Source organism: Anarhichas minor, unplaced genomic scaffold, assembly GCF_050575085.1.
Source record: "Anarhichas minor isolate MPS153535 unplaced genomic scaffold, ASM5057508v1 ptg000050l, whole genome shotgun sequence".
NCBI classification, from domain to species: Eukaryota; Metazoa; Chordata; class Actinopteri; order Perciformes; family Anarhichadidae; genus Anarhichas; species Anarhichas minor.
In genome coordinates this window covers 1,375,001-1,394,570 of record NW_027466496.1, presented here as the reverse complement: position 1 = coordinate 1,394,570, position 19,570 = coordinate 1,375,001, and the positions used below count along the sequence as shown (strand labels likewise).

General features: G+C 44.4%; 2 protein-coding genes and 2 non-coding genes across 4 annotated transcripts in view; 1 reads left to right on the top strand and 3 right to left on the bottom strand.

The window, feature by feature from the left end:
* Positions 1 to 2,905, bottom strand: part of LOC142971871 (uncharacterized) — a 49,498-nt gene extending 46,593 nt beyond the window's left edge. The window contains exon 1 of the mRNA XM_076112599.1: positions 2,822 to 2,905. The gene's annotated coding sequence lies outside the window, so the exon portion shown is untranslated. The remainder of the gene's footprint in view (positions 1 to 2,821) is intronic.
* LOC142971873 (partitioning defective 3 homolog) overlaps positions 1 to 19,570 on the top strand; it is a 301,306-nt gene that overhangs the window by 22,348 nt on the left and 259,388 nt on the right. Inside the window, exon 2 of the mRNA XM_076112603.1 lies at positions 7,294 to 7,395. Within this exon, the coding sequence (XP_075968718.1) occupies positions 7,294 to 7,395 (102 nt within the window). The remainder of the gene's footprint in view (positions 1 to 7,293; positions 7,396 to 19,570) is intronic.
* Positions 4,135 to 4,206, bottom strand: trnaw-cca (transfer RNA tryptophan (anticodon CCA)). Its single transcript has one exon. It is a non-coding gene; the product is annotated as a tRNA-Trp (tRNA).
* Positions 9,596 to 9,667, bottom strand: trnaw-cca (transfer RNA tryptophan (anticodon CCA)). Its single transcript has one exon. It is a non-coding gene; the product is annotated as a tRNA-Trp (tRNA).

The following is a 19,570-nucleotide window of genomic DNA, read 5'->3' as shown; positions in this document are numbered from 1 at the left end:
TGGGTTGATTTGTGATAAGCATTGGAAACAGACTTTATCAACTCCTTCAGAAACATCCCTTTCTCTTAAGCTCAGGGTCAACTAAAGACTAGATTTAGCATTATCATTACAAAGTCATTTATAGCACATTTGTATACCACATGATGTCCTTCAAGCCACGGGGTACATTCATATTATTTTATCACATTTCATTCTTTTTTTAGCTTTAGCATTCACTCTTATAATTGCATATAATTAGACATTACTTTCTCTTTAGTGCGCCCCAGTTGCCAAATCATGCACGTTACCTTGCTTGTCCAATATTCTCGGAAGTCTTTGATGCCCAAGACAGTAAATGGGTCTATGCATGTGTGTGTATGCTTGTGTGTGCGTGTGTGTGTGTGTGTGTGTAAAGCCCTCCCGCTGTTGCTAACGACCACTTGTCTCAAATGGAATAAAACTGGCTGGCTGCCCAAACAAGCTACCTCTTCAGCCTCTCCAGTCACGTTGCCAATAAACATGCAAATAAAAATGTGACTTGAAGTCAACATGCTAGCTGCTGGCCAAGCTTAAGCACAGACTTTGAGCTGTCTACAGTTCATAGTCCAGGCCTCATTAATCTATATATATATATTTTTACTGTCTGAAAAAAATTGAATGTATTAAGCAATGCATGTATATGGCTTCTGCTTATCTTTTTTGCCAGAAGTTCCCTAACATGGTTATTTTAGGACCTTTAGGAAGATATGTTTTAAGAACTTGCTTTTAAAAATCCACTAACTGATGTTCGTCTCTCCTGCCTCTTAATCCCTGGGACATCCTGTCTGAAGGTTTACTCTTAAATTGGCTTAATGATGTATCATTATGAAACTACTCGATGAGATCCTCGTGTGATAATGTCTCTTTTAATTTGTTAGCGAAACCTTCATCGCAGCGGCAGTTGCAGCTCACGCTGAGCCATGAGGCAGTATGTCTGGCCTGTGCGGACGGACACACACACACACACACACACACACACACACACACACACACACACACACACACACACACACACACACACACACACACAAGAGCAGTCCAACCTGTTTTTTTCATCCAGACCAGATGCTCAGCTTTCCACGTTGTACTTATCATGTGATGTGTGCAGTTGTAGTCCTGGAGAAACAAGGTTTAGGGACTACAAATCCCCTGTACAAGCAGCAGACCACTCAGCAGGGAAAACACAGAGGTTGATCCAAGCATACGCCTCATCCTCAAAACCGTGTGCCATTTGTCTAAAGAATGGCCGAGCCTTTGACTTCTGGTACCAGAAGGATATTTCCTCTGGCTCTCTGCCCTCCACAGCAGCATGAGACTCCAGAGACTTGACGGTAGTCTCCGCTCTGGCTCAGTGAGTGTGTGTGTGTCGGTGTGGCAGATATTTGCAGGGTCTCCCGTGTTAAGAGGCTGCAGGATTTGGCTCGCTGTTTGACAGGCTGACCTGTATTACCAGCTTGATCCCTTCGCTAACCTCTCTGGCACTAATACTGCCACTAATACTGCTTTTCATATGTGCCTGCGCTACAAAACCCTATCCATCTTACAAAGGCATTCATCTTGTAGCAGCCTCTCTCTTTAAAATGATGTTCCTCAGTACAAATGAACATTTGTGCCAGATGTTGTGGGAAGCTTTAGCTTGTTTCCATTCGAAAAAGCAGTTGGGAATAATAATTCATGAATAGTTCTTTTGGGCTTTCTGAACACTTTGTTCAGTCGAAAAGCAACCTAACCCACATGCTGCACATTCAACTGAATGCTTGCACGAGCTGAATGATTCATCGTGAAGTGCGTTGTTTATTGGAACAGTGACAATGAGTGAATGAGCGGGGAAGTTGGAGACTTTTTGTAAATATGTATCTGGCCCATTTTTTGAGAGCGGCATGCCAATATTGTCGACGTACCAAGGCTGTCCTGGATGCTCTCTTTGTGGTTACAAAACTGTATTGAGTGCAGTCCAGCCACTAGTCCACTGTGCTTTATCTCTCAAACAATAGATGTTGAGTCTGCAGTATTGTGTCTTTGCATCATGCCGTAAACTATGAACGTGCTCTATGATAACGTGCTGTACTCCAGTGTGTGCAGAGCTGCATGTGTGTGTGTAGCGAGGTGTCGTATTTCCCTCAGCGTTGTACTCTGCAGGTTGCTTTGTGCAGGCAGGGCATCAATAATGCAGAGACCCTGGAGGTAACTTTGTCTCAGAGGAATACCGGCGGAAGGCTTCCCTCGGTGTACCCGCCCATTACTATCTGCACACAGGCAGACCGGACTTAGCCCACAGTTTGGGACTGCCGTTATCCACTTGGAAGCAATTGTTACGCCCTGAAGGGACAATCTGTCTGTTATAGTGAGCAAAAGCAAACCTGGTGAACTACATTCAACTGGATAATCTACCATTGTCTCACCACAGACAGAAGCTTGTCTCAACCCTCAACGTCTGATGTCAATCAGCCAACTTGTCTGTGAGGTCAGTTAGAAGTAGCTCTTAACCATAGCGGAGCTGCCTAAACTCCTCGTCCAGTATTTGTTTGCACGACACCATAAATCCACAGAGGAAGATACACAAAGAAGGACATTAACATTATTTGAGGCTTTTGTTTGCCTTTCATCAACTGCACATTCTTCAACTGCTGTTTCTTTTGAAGTGTGTGTGTGTGTGTGTGTGTGTGTGTGTGTGTATCATATACATACTTCAGCCCTGATCACATATGTCCTTAATAATCATTAATTATTCTGTTTTTTTCTGTTAAAGAAACAAACAAACTATGATGCACCGATACGCCTGATTTAAGATGTAAGGGCTTACCTTCGTAAAAACATTGTTTTTGTTTCACATGCAGGCGTAGAACATGTACGCTGCTACTGTCCTCTATCTTCTGTTTTGAATTTGTTTTGCGTTCTGCAGTGAATGTTCTGGCACAGATAAGCTCGGGAGGTGTGTGTTTATCCGTGTGTGTGTGTGTGTGTGTGTGTGTGTACGTACGTGTGTTCATGCAGAAGAGAGGCAGAAAGCGTTTGTGACACTAGTGTTTATGACTCACTGGGGAGAACATACACTATAAATCACAGCTGTTATTGTGCTGCAGAGTGCAAACTGAAAGTGGGAGGTTGAGAGGTTGAACTACTGGCTTGGACTGATGACTCACAGGAGGTCTGGTCTCCCAGAGGTCAGAGGTCAGAGTTTAATAGTGGGGCCTGAACTCTGGAGACTGTGCAGTCCTCTCTAAATGACTTGTTGAGATTTTTCCAACAATAACTGCCCAAACCCAAAACTTAGCTCTTAGACTTTTTACACTGTGAGTGGAAATAGAAGTAGTTTAATATTATTATATAAAATACTTGTACACAGTGTTTGGATTAAATAAAGCCTGCAGGTTTTAGCCCTCAGTTTCAATGGCAGGGAACATCACTTTGACTGTTCCGGGCTCGATCTCCAAAAACGTAGAAAGCGACGCTAAAACTTTTTTCAGCACTTTGACTTCTACTGACATATCAACTGCTTCTATTGTTTAAATTGACACCTCAACATCAGGGTGTTGTGGTCAGAGCCACCAGTGTGATAGGCTTGTGGCTCTGGTTTTCCTGCATCTTGGGGCACCGATGGGTGCAAGGACACAAGGCCACTAGAGGCAGTGCTGGTACTTGGCCTTTGGGGCTAAGACCACCAGTAGGGTGGGGTATGTGGTGCTGATGGAGACAGAGCTAGACTTGGAGGCACCCCCGCTGACTACCATAGCCACACCTCAGGCATGGCCTGCTGCTGTTGGTTATCTGTACCAGAACTGTTACGGTTTTGCGCCAGATGTTATAGTTATCATATCTCTCCCACTTTCTCTGCTTACAGAGAGCTTGTTGATGCCATCCTTAGAACATCACATCTCTCGTGTAAACTGCTGCCAGTGGTTTGTCAAGTTTCAACACGCCGCCTGTTTTCTCTCTTTGCGGGATCTTCTCCAAATGCTTGACATTCCCCTAATGACAAATATATCCATGTGTCATCTTTGCTAACTTCACCTTCATTAACTCGCGTAGCGCACAAATTCCACTTCCCAAGATTATGTTTGTGACCTGCTGGATAGCTGCCAGCAGCAGCAAGATTGTTCAGCCCTTAAAAGCTCCTGACCTCGACGTGATTTGAACACGCAACCTTCTGATCTGGAGTCAGACGCGCTACCGTTGCGCCACGAGGTCATCCTGCAGCCCTGGACATCTGAGAAGTAGATCTAGCTGCTAATATTCCCTCCTGTGGGAATTGGAACACTTGCAGGAGCTCACGCAAGCGATCATAAAACACACACGGGCACATGTTCTCTCTCTCTCTCTCTCTCTCTCTCTCTCTCTCTCACACACACACTTTCTCACACCCTCCTCCCTCCCCCACTTTCCTCCAGGGCACCAGTCTTTGTGTGGTCTTCGACAGGAACAAGCAACCCACTTTGGTATAAAGACACAGATAATGGGGTGAAGAGAGCTATTGTCTGAGCTTATGTCGCAAGTGTGTATGTGTGTGTGTGTGTGTGTGTGTGTGTGTCACAGAGAACAACCACCTCACTGTGTTCCCTCACCTTCTACAGTGGATCAGCTTAGAGGATACCTGATCGGACTAGTCGGGTGGTGTGTCTCTCATGCAATGTATGAATGGATGAATAACGCTGACTCGTGACTCAACAGGTCACTGCGGCAGGAGCTAAATCACCCGGCAGTCAATACACATCCTGCATATCTGCTCGTATCTGCTTTGCCCAAACACAAAACGTCTTTTAGCCTGCAGATCTGTTCAGGGCCAACACAGCAGGGATTATTCTGTGACTGCATGCAAAGCCACCATGTTTGTTTTTCTGTACCTTCAATGATCCTCTGTGGCATTTGCGACATTCTGCCAAACATCTTCCAATTTCACACTCACGCGACGAGCTGTTCTTGCACACTGTTTTGATAACATGAACAGCTGTATCTTCATAGGAGGTCTTACTAATACTTACAAGAATACAAGTGTTACAAGTGTGTGTGTGTGTGTGTGTGTGTGTGTGTGGTATCTTCACCAAAGCATTCAGAGCTGACCCCTAAAACACAAAATCCAAACCAATCCCAGCCTTGGATGAATTCTCTGCCAACACTGTCATGATGAAGAGGCCTTGAACTGATGGTTCTTAGCTGGAGTCAAAGTACCACTGACTTGGCTCCCAAACAGACATTCTAACCAAGTCAGATCCAAACAGTCAACGTCGAATGCTTTCCTTCCGCCCAGAGTGCATTTCTGGGATTAAGTTCTGTGGCTGAGCTTCTGTCAGAGACATATTTGTTCCTCATAATCCATCCGGGGAACAAGTCTGCATGAGGACCATGCCAAACGGACATGGGGCGTGTCAACCCAGTTTAATGCTGAGGGTCACTTTGTGGTTTATAATGACTTGGTATATGTTTTGTGTCTTTCTTCCTCTGGATTCTCAGTAGTATGTTATATAGAGTGGTGGTATTGTGGTGTAGTTTTTGAAATGTTTCACTCTTCTTTCAGCGGACATGGGAAGTAAATCATTCTCTTTGCTTCTGATTCCGTGTCTTGTCATTTGGTAGTGCCCCTGATGAACTTGCCCCCCCCCCCCCCCCCTAATGACCTCAGAAGGAAGGAAAATACCACACAGTTATTCCCCTCATGATTTGGACCATTTTGCCCGGTGAACCGCATCGGAGTTGAGTACAACAGAGCCGTGCATGAAGGCATTTAACCACAGGCCCGAAGACGGCTCAGTTCGGGAGGAGAAGAGACAGAGGGAAGGAAATAGAGTGAGAACAGACAAAAGAGGGAGGAAGGAGGAAGGACACTCACTGAGCTGAATGGTTACTCGTTAGCCTCCTGTCTGATGGAGGGGAGAGAACCAATGGATATATTTTCAACTTTTTATTTCTGAATATCAAACATCCAAACCACACGTCTTTCTTCCTCAACGATATTCTGTTCACAGTATTTACAGACTGTCTAACAGTCACGCTATGAAGCTGCTTCACATTCCTCCAAAAACGATACTGCTCTATAAAGGTTAAATGCAGTAACTCTGTTTGAGAAGACTTGAATCTGTTTTTATCATAATGAAAATATAAAAAACAGCCAGACTCCCTCTAAAGCTAGCAGAGTTAGCTTAGCAGAGTATCAATAACTGCCATATAAGCTTTTGACTCAAATGTAGTTTTCATTTGAAAATAAATGTATTAGATTAATTCCAATATGAATGATAGAAGCCCACAGACAGACAGTGACCCAGCATAACAGACATTTTATTTCTATAAGGATTAAAAAGAATCAAAACAGATAGATATTACGTGTATGGCAATCATTTTTCCGTGTGAAATTTGCCAGCCATCGTGCAAACCTTCTACCATTATCTTCCTACCTCACTGCCTCTGTCGTTAATGCTCTCTGCCTATGAAGGGCAGCACAGCATGCTAATGAGGCTTTACATGAGCAGGTGTGTAAACATGCTGGGGCAATGCTGTGAAAAGTATAGTTATGTTCTGCATACAGTATGTAAATGTGTCTTTATAGGATGCATGGACATGTAGTCACACTTCTCAAACTATATATATATGACCTGCACCTACCTACCGGCCACTATCTGATGCAGCATTAAGTGAGAAGAATGGGACAAGACTGTGATCACTATAAAGCACAAACTAATAGAAACATTCAGCCTTTCATCATCACTTGAGAAAAGCAGTTATTGATCTTTCATAAAGGTCACATTGGACTTTGTATGATGTACTGAGTTGATGCAGGACTTAATCTGCACTGCATGCTGTTCCTGAAGGCATTACGTATGCATGAATGATATTCATATGCTGACGCAAAAAAAAAAAAGAAGGGTGACAGTTTTTGAACTGTCACCGCCTACGCAGTGAATGTGACCATAAGAAGTGATGAATGTGTCACCTCCTGGTGTGCCTGTATCACAGCTATTCTCCCTTTACACTCCTGGAGGAAGGCATGAGGCGTGTGCTTCCTTTGCAGGCCGTCCAGCAGGAGATATAAAATATTTCATAACCGCTATCACGATGTCAATCCATAACCATGTCAGAGCCCCTGTGTGCCAGCTGACCGGATCATTATTTTGAGCCACGTGGTGATTGGATCACAGCTGATTCCTAATGAGACACAAGCTGCTAATTCCTTTGGCCCGGCAACGCTAACATGTTGTATGGCTTCAAATCCTTTTAGTCTTTATGGTGCAAATAAAGCTAATCTCATCCCAGAGCTAATACTCTCTTTTTTTCTTGTTCTTCCAGGACCCCAGCTACTGGGTCCATGTCCACAGGTTGGAACATGGAGATGGAGGCATTTTGGACCTGGATGACATGCTGTGCGATGTGGTGGACGACAAAGATAGGGTGAGTCAAAGTGTGTGTGTGTGTGTGTGGGACTGAGAGAAAAGGGGAGTCTGCGTTTGCATATTTTTATTCATTTGTTTATTTCCCCAAACTGTCACGTCCTGTTTCGCCACCTCTTCTCATTTCCATGCAGCTTTTTTACCTCGTTTGCTTCGTGTCTGCACTCTTTGGCAGCACAACAGAGAGCTCCAATGACATGTGCTTATGATTACACCTTTTTACGCCCTCATCGTTACGAAAACATTACAGAACACTTGCACATCACCAGGTTCCCTGTTTGATCATTTCCACCTACGTTGCTTTCCTACATGAAGGGTTTAAGGATACAGTGTAGTGGTCTGTGTTGCATTCAAGGCTCCTCTTTGATGTATGTGTGTGTGTGTGTGTGAGGTTTTGTGTATTACTATATTTTGCAGTATAAGGGCGTGTGAGGAAAAAAATCTCATAGGCAGCATGATATCACCGCACCCCCAAGACCAGCTGTAAATGATTACCCACAATCCCACTGCATCCTTCCCACCGGAGCAGTGGTGACTCCACCTGAGTCACTAGCTGTTTGTGGCCAGTTAGTGAGCTACAACCCGTCTTTGTGCCTCTGTGAGCGGGAAATAGTTTGACTGGTTTTCAACCAGTTCACTTAGCTGATCCTGGTGCTGGTGTGATGACATGAATGATTCATCATGGCTCAAAGCCAACAGGGCCATCATAACGTCTTCCTCTAAATGGTGATGAAACAAGTGAGATTCAATTGAAAGTGTTATCTTTGATTCCTATCCGTCAGCAGGTTTCTCAGGATATCTGAGCCGCCGTTATCCTGTGAAATCTGAAAACACACACTGTGTTTTTGTGCTCCAGTTTCATGTTGGGAAAAAATACATTTTGCCACATTTGCTGTCTACGGTTTTCAAGTCCAGTGAGCTGTCAGCTCTGATCTCAGATCTGAACAAGTTGGTCTGTTTGACGCGCAGGTGCTTTTCGGTTTTTGTGTGTGTGCATCTGTCGAGAAACCGCGTATGTGTGCATGTGTATCTACACACCGTATAATGGATACGTGGTAGGTGCCATGGTTACACATCAGGTGGGATCAGTGGTGAATGCAGCTGTTTTGCACCTGGCGGTCTAAAGCACTATTTTCTCCTCTCCTCCATCCATCTGCTGTGGTCCTTTACAGACAATACACAAAGAAAGAAAGAATTCAGTTGTAAGTTACACTCAACTAAATTGAAGACCACTTGGCACATATATATTCTCTCCTTTTCATTATCTTCTATTTGTCCCCATGCTGTGAATAACTGCTCCCCCTGGTGGCTGTGTGGGCTCCTTACATCCCACTGGTGACCGAATATTACATTTCATCAACAGAACTTTAGCCTAACAATTAACAAGCACAATATGAGCAGATCTTTTTGATTATTTATATATATTTGTATGTCGCTTTGCTCAGTAATAGTGATATTGTACGGGTTATGTTCCAGCTGTGGAGTTTGCTCAGGCTAACACAGCTAGTCACCAGACTGACATACTGTAGTAGAACTGTGTAGGTAGTTGCTGTAAATGACTCAGAGTACTTCACGCCAGTGGAACAGCCCTGTGTCTGTGTTTCTGTGTGTACACACACATGATTTCTATCCCGGTGTGTGTGTGTGTGTGGGTGTTTGCTTCTTTGTGTGTTGTTAGTAGTAAATCCAGTCCGTCCAGTTCTTCCTATCAGCGACTGCCTCTGTTTTACTCTACATACAGGCAGGAACAGAGTTACCCAGACCTTTGAATTTAACCCATTAATGACAACGCTGCTCCTATTATTATGGGTGCAGTACTCAGCCTACTGATGTTGGTCTACTGCTTGATTTGACCTGGAATTGGCTGTGTGTTTTTAGACAATGTTTTAGTTAATTTATTTATTTTATTTATTTATTTTGGTACTTTTTGTGTTAGTGTGTGGCCTCCATTTAATTGTCAGTGTGACAGCGTTGGACCCGGTGGTAACACTTTAAACCACATTCGGGACGTCAGTGGAGTTAAAGTTGAACATAAAAGAGAGAATCCATTTAGCCATAATAAGATGGCTGTTCACCGGAGGTATAGTCATTTGGAGGGACTATCAGCACCGCATCAGTCGTATTCAAAGTGGAAAGATGTATGTTTACATTTCTTGCTGCAGCTTCCTGTAGTGTGGTGTAACTGATGAGACAAAAACCAATGACCCTGACGTGATTTGAACACGCAACCTTCTGATCTGGAGTCAGACGCGCTACCGTTGCGCCACAAGGCCCTACAACTGCTTGTCACTTTATTGACAATACATGGTTGACATTGCAGACCTGTTCAAGCTCTTTGCAGCTTCCTGCCTTTCCTCCTGCCTGCAGTGGGCCACATTTGTAAAGTCCAGACAGGACTCGGGGGGGGGGGGGGGCCTGAAAAACACCAAATCTACACACTTAACAAACACAATTATGTCGCGTCAATGTCAGCTAGGCAGCTGCAGATAAGCAGCACACGCCATACCCTTCTCTTGAACCAGTCAGGTTGGTCAGCAGTTAGTTTGATTGTATTTCAGATGAACCAACAGCTAAAATAATATTGCAGCTGTTTGTAAAATCAATTTCACCCGCTTCTAGTCATACATCAGACTGTAGTACTCATGACCATATGTTCACTGACTGCTGCTGATGTTTTTCATGTAAATGCGTGGTTTCACGTCTACCCTTGTAAACAGAGCAGAAGGGAGTTCATGTAGAAACTACTGTCGTCACTCTGCTAGTTTCGGTGACTCTACCGTTGGGAGCATCCAGGCCTTGTGTGTGTGTGTGTGTGTGTGTGCGTGTGCGTGTGTTGTGAGTGAGCTGTCTGATTTTCATGCTGTGACTCATATGCAGTCATAGAGCTGCATGCTGCAGCCTGTCTGTCTCTGCTCGATAGATCTTCACACCGATGATATAACTTCCATGTCACATGCACCAGCAATATGAGAGTGTGTTTACACATCTGGCTACTTTTAGTTTTGGTTTTGTGTTGCGTAAATGTCCCCCCCTTGCTGTTTCAAGTGAAGTTGAGCTCAATGACCACACTTATTTCCTTATAAAGACAATGCTACTGAAATGATGAGGTTTGTTGGTGACATAGAGGTTATGGAGAGGAAATTGTTTCTCTGAGCTGGCTGAAACGCTTGATTTAGACCTTTTGAATGTCATGTCCACGGTGTCCTAACACTACCTGTACTATACTTATAACTATAACTAGTGACGCATGTGTTTGAGTAATTGTCGATATGTTTGTTGGAAGTTGCCACACTAGCGTTCTGGTGCTCTACTGCCACCGGTTGGACAGAAGTGTGAAGTGTTATGCAGAAGAGGAGCACTTCTTCTTTTTTAATCAAGGCCAGTTGATTATAAAAAAAACTATTTTGCGTGACTATTTTAATCTAGATCTGTAGGGAGTGTTCTTTAACCAGTTCTGAGAGCCACAGTGCTTTCTATTCTATACACATGTGTCTCTATGTGTCCTCTTGTCTTTGCTGTACAAGGATGGACTCAGGATGTGTGTTCAAGACACTACAGTGGATGTAAAAACGCTTCTTATATGGTCTGTGATGGTGCATTGCAGACAGCAGCACACCGTGTGAATAGCAGCAACTCTTCAGTTCATACATTGAATGAAATATATATAAATATTAGGGTTTGGGATAACTGTAAAAACACACTAGCTACATTCTAGGAGTACTGGAGTGATATCATCAAGTACAATAAACTTCACAGAATAAGTACACTCAGAATTTCAAGCAAGAATCCCAATTATACAGTTGAACCTCAGTGTGTATTTTTTTTATCCACGTGAAGCAAATACCCATAAATCTACAACTGTCTGTCAGAGGGAAGGAGAGACTGTGGTTTCATGTGTGTTTTTTTTAAGGGCAGCTTTAAACAAACTGCTGATAATTTCAAACAAGACTCATCAGCAGGAGTGAATGAGCCTCTAGCCAAATGACACGAGCTCAGCCAGTCAGTCAAGGGTGTCTAGGAAGGAGGTGCAAACTTTCATCGAGCTCGAGCGCCTCAGGTTCGACTTTTGAAAATTCATTCCGTGTGAAAAAAAGACCTCTTGATGGCCATGAAATGGCTGTGATACAGACACTTCATCCGTTCACCAGATGGCAATGTGGCAATTAAAATGACTCCTGGTTCGGAGATGGCCTTAGGAAAGAACTCCACAATATGGGTCTGCTGAAATGAGTTTATAAAGAAATGAAATGGGTGTGATATGGCTAATTACATCGAATTAGATTCAACTTTAATGGTCGTTACAGGCAAATTGGGCCATCGCATTAGCATTTAAAATGGTGTATAAAACTTCAAAACTGTTGTTGTCGCACAAGACAAACTCATTGTCTGACACAGAAGCCAACTCCATTCCCGTAATGAAGTCCTTTGAGCGATTGTGAGTCTCAGACTAATTTGTAAACAAGTAATGTGTTTATATTTGAATAGTGTGAATGCACCCAGTTCAGAGAGGAGAACATGCACAACATGCACAACTCCGATATTTTTGATCAAGGAAAATTTCAAATTCAATTCAGTCGTAAACCTTAAACACCAAATTACATCGCAGGACAACGGTTGAGCATGTCTGCTTGTGATGACATCATAGCCTATAGAAGTGATGAGGAATGAGGATTTTGTTTTTAACACTATCACAGATGTGACAGTAATGCACAGGGTTCAATGTAAGCAGTCTCTCCTGTCTGATGTTTGTGGCTGCCCACCCATTCCTCTTCATAAACTGCAGTTTTGTCCCTCCCTCCCCCCCCTCTCTTCAAACATCATGTGATTTGAGGTGTTCGTAGTCTGGATGGAGAGAGGAAGCCAGTCCAGCCCGTCCTCTGGGTTCAGTGAGTGTGTGTGTGTGTGGGGGGGGGGTTATCCTCAGGGGCGATTAACGGAAAAAGCTCGTTAAAGCAGAAGTACCTGAGTCAGGTGTAGAGGCGTAGAGCTGCAGCTTGACAGACGTTGCAGTGACACTTGTGAACCACAGAGAGGCACTCAAGCCCCGGTTAAAGCATGTCTACAGTGTGCACACCGTCTGCTGCACAGAAGGTTTTGTTGTTGTGGATTGGATACCAGCCTCAGAGTAACACACATGGCTTTCTAAACAGAAAAACATAAATGCCAGAAACCCGGAGGAAGTAAAGAAAGGAAAAGAGAAAATCTAATTGAACCTAACTGAACTCTCCATATCTGACCGCGTCCCCCTATTTGCGCTAATGCGGCCTGTTTATAATGAGTACCGCATCCATGGCTCCTGTGGTTTAGCTCCTTGGACAATTGGCATTTCCTTGGCCCCCGAAGTTGGCATTGCCATGGCAACAGCGGTCGGGTGCCAATTGGGCACCTGTGCTGGGTCGAGATCAAGCCGTGAGTGAAATTAGCCAAGGCTAAAGCAGGGTCCCAGCAGCTGCCCCCTGGTACCGGAACACTGCCGGGGGAAATCAAAGACTAATTACTCTGTTTGTCTGTGCTGTGTGTGTGTGTGTGTAGGTGTGTGTGTGTGTGTGTGTAGGTGTGTTTCTGCGCTTGTGTTTCTATGTGTTTGGGAGTGAGTGTAGCCACTTTTGGCTTAGATTGAAGGCCATTGTGTCTGGTTGGCTGTCTCATCTCTCAGACGCAGTAATGCATTCACCTCACACATGGTGAACTCGGTATTTAGTCCATATTTGTTGTGCATCTTACCAACTTAGTGCGATTCATTGTCTGGTGCAGTGGCTGCTGAACACTTTAGTGGATCCACGGAGCCCCGTGTGATTTTTTTGCAGTGGTATGATAAAGGTTTAGGAAGCAACCCCCTTCCCCTCAGGCAGAACGATGCAGGATCTGCAGGTGGAATACATGCAGGGGTGCACCGGGCTGTGACGCTTTCTCTAGTTTCCTGTCAGCCACCGGCACCTGCTTCTTTCCACAAACAAATCCCTTTAGACTGACACACAGCCTCACTCTGACACTCCCGATGCAGGCAAACATATGGTTGTGTACTTGAACTTTGAAAGCTGCTACTGCTGACTCACACTCACGTTTGAACTTCTCCTCGCCAGAACGCGTAAACGTCGTCACCCAGCAATGGAGACAATAAGAAAGAACACTCCCACTTGTATGTTCACCTCTAAGAACACACACATCCCATCCGTACACACCCGCCTTGCAGCCAGCTGTAATTAGCCCAGGACCAGAGTCAGCTCTGCGTCCTGAAAGACCCAGTGCGGTAGCGGAATTTTATTCTCACCTCTGCTGCTCTGCTCAGAGGCTCGTGGGCGGAAGCAAGCAGTTTTTCCATTTCATTTTCCTCCGGGGCTTTGGATTTATTGTCTGTTGTTGCTTGTTTATTAGGTTCTTAGCTTTTGAACTTCACTTACTCGGGGAAGATTTGTTGAGCACTGTTGTTCTTTTTCAGCAACTCCCTCTTTCCCACTTATGCAGTTATAATCCCTCACAGTGGGGAGATGCCTCTGTGCTTTTTCTATTGGACGCTGAACCACAGGCCTCTACTGTTAGCAAACGCGGCAGTCTTTTTGAGTGCAGGGTACTTTAAGAAAATAATTGTAAAAAAAATTACATGTAATGGCTATATATATATATATATATATATATATATATATATATATATAGATGCTCGTACTGTTTTCAATTTAGTAATGCTATGGAACCTGGAAAATCATTTGTATCAAACTAATGGAAGTATCACAGCACAGGTTGTTCTATGAAGTGAGATATATTGCATAAAATGATCCACAATATCTCATAATACTGTGTGCGTCATTCGACCAATGTGATGAAACGGTGTGTACCACAGTCCTTTTTAAAACACACACGGCAGCATGAGCACACATGGAGTGTCCAACATTTTGAACAAGTGGAAGAGGGCTGACCATTTCAGAGTTCAAATGTCCGTAAAGAGTATCGCAGTTCTGACAGCAGAGTATTAATATCATAATGCACAAATGTGAGCATGTGCATTGTGCTCTGTGGTTAGTATACTATAGCCGGTCTGACCGCTAACGATGTGGAACAAAGATCACCTGGCGGTCTTGAACATGACAGCCATGCTGAACCTGCTGACACAGACCTGCTGAGCCACATGCATGGATAACATTGGTCCATTCTTATTGACAGAACTACCGCCTCAGCTGTATAGCATATGCAGTATGACATACACCACCCCTGTGCCTGTGGTAACAACAATAATACTCCATATTGCAGAGCAGCAGGCTCCTCCATCTTCTGCGGTTGTTTTCTGTAAAAAAACGGGTGAAATCAGGTCATGTCACCAAGTCTGTCTTTCAGCTCGGAGGCAACCCAGCTAGTCACGTAGGTGACAGCTCCCTTACAGGAAGAGATTTCTGCCGTTGCGCCAAATAGTTCCTGACATGGCGTCTACTCGGCTGAATACTGTCTGGACATGCCGGGGCGTTTAAACCGAGCTGTGGGTAGGCAGCGCCGAAACAAGAATGAAAAGTGGAGGGACCCACACAGACAATAAAAAGCACACATTTACACACCTCTGTAGAAAAACAATCATGCACGTACCCAACACACCCACCCACAGAGACACAGACATAGCCTACTCTACCCCTCTTGTACTGTGCACGTGCGTGTGTCATGCAGGAGGACGTTTGCCCCGGTTGACAGCTGTCAGGCCTGCTTTGGTTCCAGTGTCTGGATATTTTGCCATACAAGCCTATTATCTGCAGCGGTGAATTCCTGTGGAGGGGCCCGGGATTGCCCCAGGGAGCCGATTTGGGTCAGCTGCCATGAGACAGTCCCTAAACTGAGGTGACAGATACAGCCCCCCCCCCCGACTGGGATCCCGTTGCCCTCCCAAAGACCCCCGGAGGGGTGTACCTAGGAGCTCTAAGATAACAAAGGACTCGTTTCCCCTCTATCATCCTTATGTAGTGAGCGCTGCGCCCACAAGGCCCACTGGCATCAGACACAGACCCAGGCGTAGAGGCATTGTCCTGGTTTCCACTTTTTGCCATTTTATCCCTATTGTGTGGCTGCAGTCAAAGAAACCTCTCTTTTCCACCTCGCCTCATGGGGGCAACAGTGCATTCTCCATGCGGCCCTCCAGTGGGGTCGTCCGCTGGGAAATTACTAAAACAAAGTCACAGCCAGTTCAACAGCAGCTGCAATCTGAAGCAGGAAACTTCAATCTACCATCAATTGCTTATTATTTTTGAATATAGACCTATTTCTCCCTCACCCCGCTGCCTCTCAGCTCCTTGTTAAGCCAAGCGAGTGTCTCTTCTGCATGACAAGTATCCCTCTGTAGCCTTTGTCTCAAGAGTCTCCAGACCATGAGCGGCTGTTTTTAACACTTGACTACTTCTCTCAGAACCATATATAATTACCCTCACAGAGCCAAAGTCACCCCAAGGTTAGCTCTGAAAATTGGCTCTCAAATAGGCATTTGGAAGGCAGAGGTCTGTTTTAGACTGGGTTGGTTTATTACAGGCAAGTTTCACTTCAGCTTTGGGGTGGATGCACAATAAACAGGGGATTTCGAGCGTCAAACACTTCATTTCTTGCATTCTGATGGGTTTTTTATGTGTCAATTTAAAGGAGCTGTATTTAAAATGCTGAACATTGACGTATCAGCAAACAGCTGTTATCTTTGTGAAGATATAGTGGAGTGATGTCCACCCGAGCAGAGGTTGAAGTCGCTCCTCCTCTGTGTGTGTTGTTAGCTGAGCTTCGGTGCTGTAACGGAAGCGTAGCGGCCAGCCTCCAGAGCTCTGTCTGTCAGCGCAGTCAGCAGCGTTACACGCTATTTTCATGTCATTGACTTTTATTGGGGGGACAAATGCACCTGCATTGTGGGGATCCCCCCCAGTATATATATTATAATCAAGGCCTTGGTTGCAGGGGATATCCACCAGGCTAGTTAGCATTTTGAATGGTGTGTTGGTTTAAATAAAGCTGTGAGTTTGGTGCAGGGGTTAATAGCTGAAGGATTTGGTTAAAGCACCTCTGCGTACACATGAGCACACAACTTGAACCAACACACTCACATGCACATACTTATATGAACTAAAAACTAGGAAGAAAGTAAAAACAAAGACAGAAAGAAGCAAAGAAAAAGAGAAAATAGAAGAACAACAAACACACATCCATCCAAAGGAAAAGAGGAAGCAATGCAGGACGGAGAGTAGAAACCCAGTTCGAGTGGAGAGCGGGCATTGCCTCACACTAAGCTGAGTGTGGCGTTTAGCGGCTGGCGCTGTACCGAGCTGAAGTTGACACTGGCACAGGGAGGGAGGGAGGTGGTGCCAGGGCCCGGGAAGCTAAGCCTGGCTCGGAGAGCTTTAGACGGGCATATTGTAGCAGACAGAGGGCCGAATCCTCCGTAACACCACGGCTGTGTGCGCTCATCGCCTCTCTCCTCGTGAGAAAAGGCCAAAGACCTTTTCAGATTATGTCCTGCTCTGCTAAAATACTGGAGGCTTACAGACACGCTGAAGTGCTGGCTGCTTCCCTCATGCACAGCTGCTGGGTCGGGCCAGGACTTACCTTATTGTCAAAAGGTCTTTAAAATAGCAAATAATTGACGGTTGAAGCTTTTCTTAAATTTGTGATTAAATTTACACAAAACAGCTTTATATATATATGAGGAAAAATAGTTTCCACATATCTCCCCTAACCCTTATTGAAATAGTATTTGTCTCTGTCTTTATTACGCAAAATGACTGTGCCTCCATGTTTTTGTCTGTCTTCTGCACTAAAGGGGAAGAATACTAAGAGCAGTGTGTATTACAGAGGGTATCTGTAGGCCAGTGGGCCAGTGTGAGAGAGTGTGTCTTTGTGTTCAGCCATGGTTTTATCCAGAAGGGATTTTTAGTTAAAATTGTCATAAGACGTCCTCCACCACCACTTCCTCCTTCCTTTGTGTTCAGAAAAAAAAAAAAATCTCATTCATCACATGCAGGGAGTGTGTATGTGCGTGTACAGTACGTGTAGAATCTTGAGAGTCCCTGCATGAATGCCTTATGTCTCCTCTACAACAGATGTGCCACAGCCTAGGGCCCCTCGGTTGTAGCTCGTTATGGGAACGTGTGTGTGTTCGCGTGTGTGTGTTCGTGTGTGTGTGTGTGCGTGCGTGTGTGTGTGCGCGCGCGTGCGGGAAGACTGCGTGCTATTCCCATTCGGAAGTCAGCAGGGAGTTTGTCTATAAAAGGCACGAATAATAGGCACCCATTTATCTCTGAAGACACTCATCCATCAGCGTATACACACACACACACACACACACACACACACACACACACACACATCTGATGGTTTGTGATATTATTGCTCTGTTGTGCCAGAAGCCCTGTCCTGTATACATGCATTAGTGTAAATGCCTGTCTCTACACAGAAGGGAGAAGAGTCATGTGAGCTGCTGTGTTGTCCCCTGTCAGTAGCTCTCCCTGGCTTTCTTGTTTAAAGACCATTACACTGTAACAGCCCTGACTCACTCACTGACACTGTGTGTGGCCTCACCTACCCATGACACTCCCAAAGTGACACACAAACAGCCCTCTCTACAGTGATTACAAAAGTCTGGGCTTTGTTTTGTGTGTGTGTGTACAGTCTACTGTAAGCCTAAAGTGTAGCCTGTATGTCTCCTGTAAGAGTCTGAAATGACCGGGGATTAAGATAGGCAGTTTGAAGTAAGAAGATTAACGATCTGTATGTAACATCTTAACTGCCTAACTTAAGTCTTACAAATGGGCATGAAAAGGTCCCCACATAATGCAGCCAGGAACAACCTCTGGTGAGGTTTGACAGTGTGCAGAAAGACAAGACATGAAAAACGACGACTGTACATCAGAAGGAAAATAATAAGTTACTTTAAACAGGCGTTTCCATTTCTATTTTCCCTTGCCTGGCTTTATATATAGCCATAAACCGGGCAAGCATTCTGACATGATATCTCGGTACTGAGACCTATACGGGATTATCTGACGCTGCCATCTGGGGACACAAATGCATGACGATACAGCAGGAGAATATGCTTTCATATCGTCATACTACGTGTGTCTGCGTCTCTAGTTTTACATCCGTTCGTCTGCATGCATGTGTTCCTAACATGTCCTGCAGTGATCTACTGTAATCCTGATATCTGGGTAAAGCTTTGTCCTCATGATGTCTGAAGAATTAGGATTTTTTTGTTGAGTTCCTTACAACACTTGTCTGAACTCCTCACAGACGACACCTCTTAAAGCTCTCCACTCTGCTGTCTATTCTCCACTCCCTACCTCGTCTTCTAGGGCCCTTAAACAGTCAGTTGGATGAGAGAAAAGGCAAGAGACAGACCTTGCTGTCCTTCCTAATCCCATATTGATCATCAGGCAGCGAATGAACTGCGCACGGACTCACCGACTGACTCTTATCGATCACACACACAAACACAAACACTCCTAGAAAAGAAAACTATACGTGTTATTTGTATGAAGACTTGACCGACTATTTTTTTAAACAGAAGACCTGGTTCAGGCATCAATATAGCCAAGAAACACTTATATGATATAATAACCTCTGAGCTCTCTGTGTTGGGACGTTAGCAAATGTACAATTTCCCACAATGAGGATAAATACATGACATCTTGTATCACCTTGTTTGTGTAGCTAGTAATCATCAATGAAAACACAAAATAATAATAAGAAAAACTTTCCAAAGCTTTTGCTGATCGTTCACTTTTCTTCTTTGTTATAAAGTTTCAACACCACAAACACTGTTTGGGCACAACTGACAGATATGAGACACAGTGTTGTCATTATGTGAGATAATGATATATTTTGCTACCAGCAATGACAGGATGTTAATAATTCATGACAGAAAACAACAAAAAAACACTCGACAGATGTGCCACCTACTTGTATTCAAATATGGCTCTTTGAACAACAACCGTGGAACACATCCTCATCCCCGTCAACCAAAAGAGAGCTTCTTATTCTGTGGTATTTTGGTGCACCTCGCTCCTTTCTTCTTCTGCAGGAGGGTGCACCTGGGAGGCATGTTTTTAGCAACAACACATGTGAAGTTGAACGTGTGTGTGTGTGTGTGTGTGTGTGTGTGTGTGATGAAGATGCTCGGCAGGACAGAGGTTTAGGACTCATTTATGATGAGATATACGGAATGTGTTCAA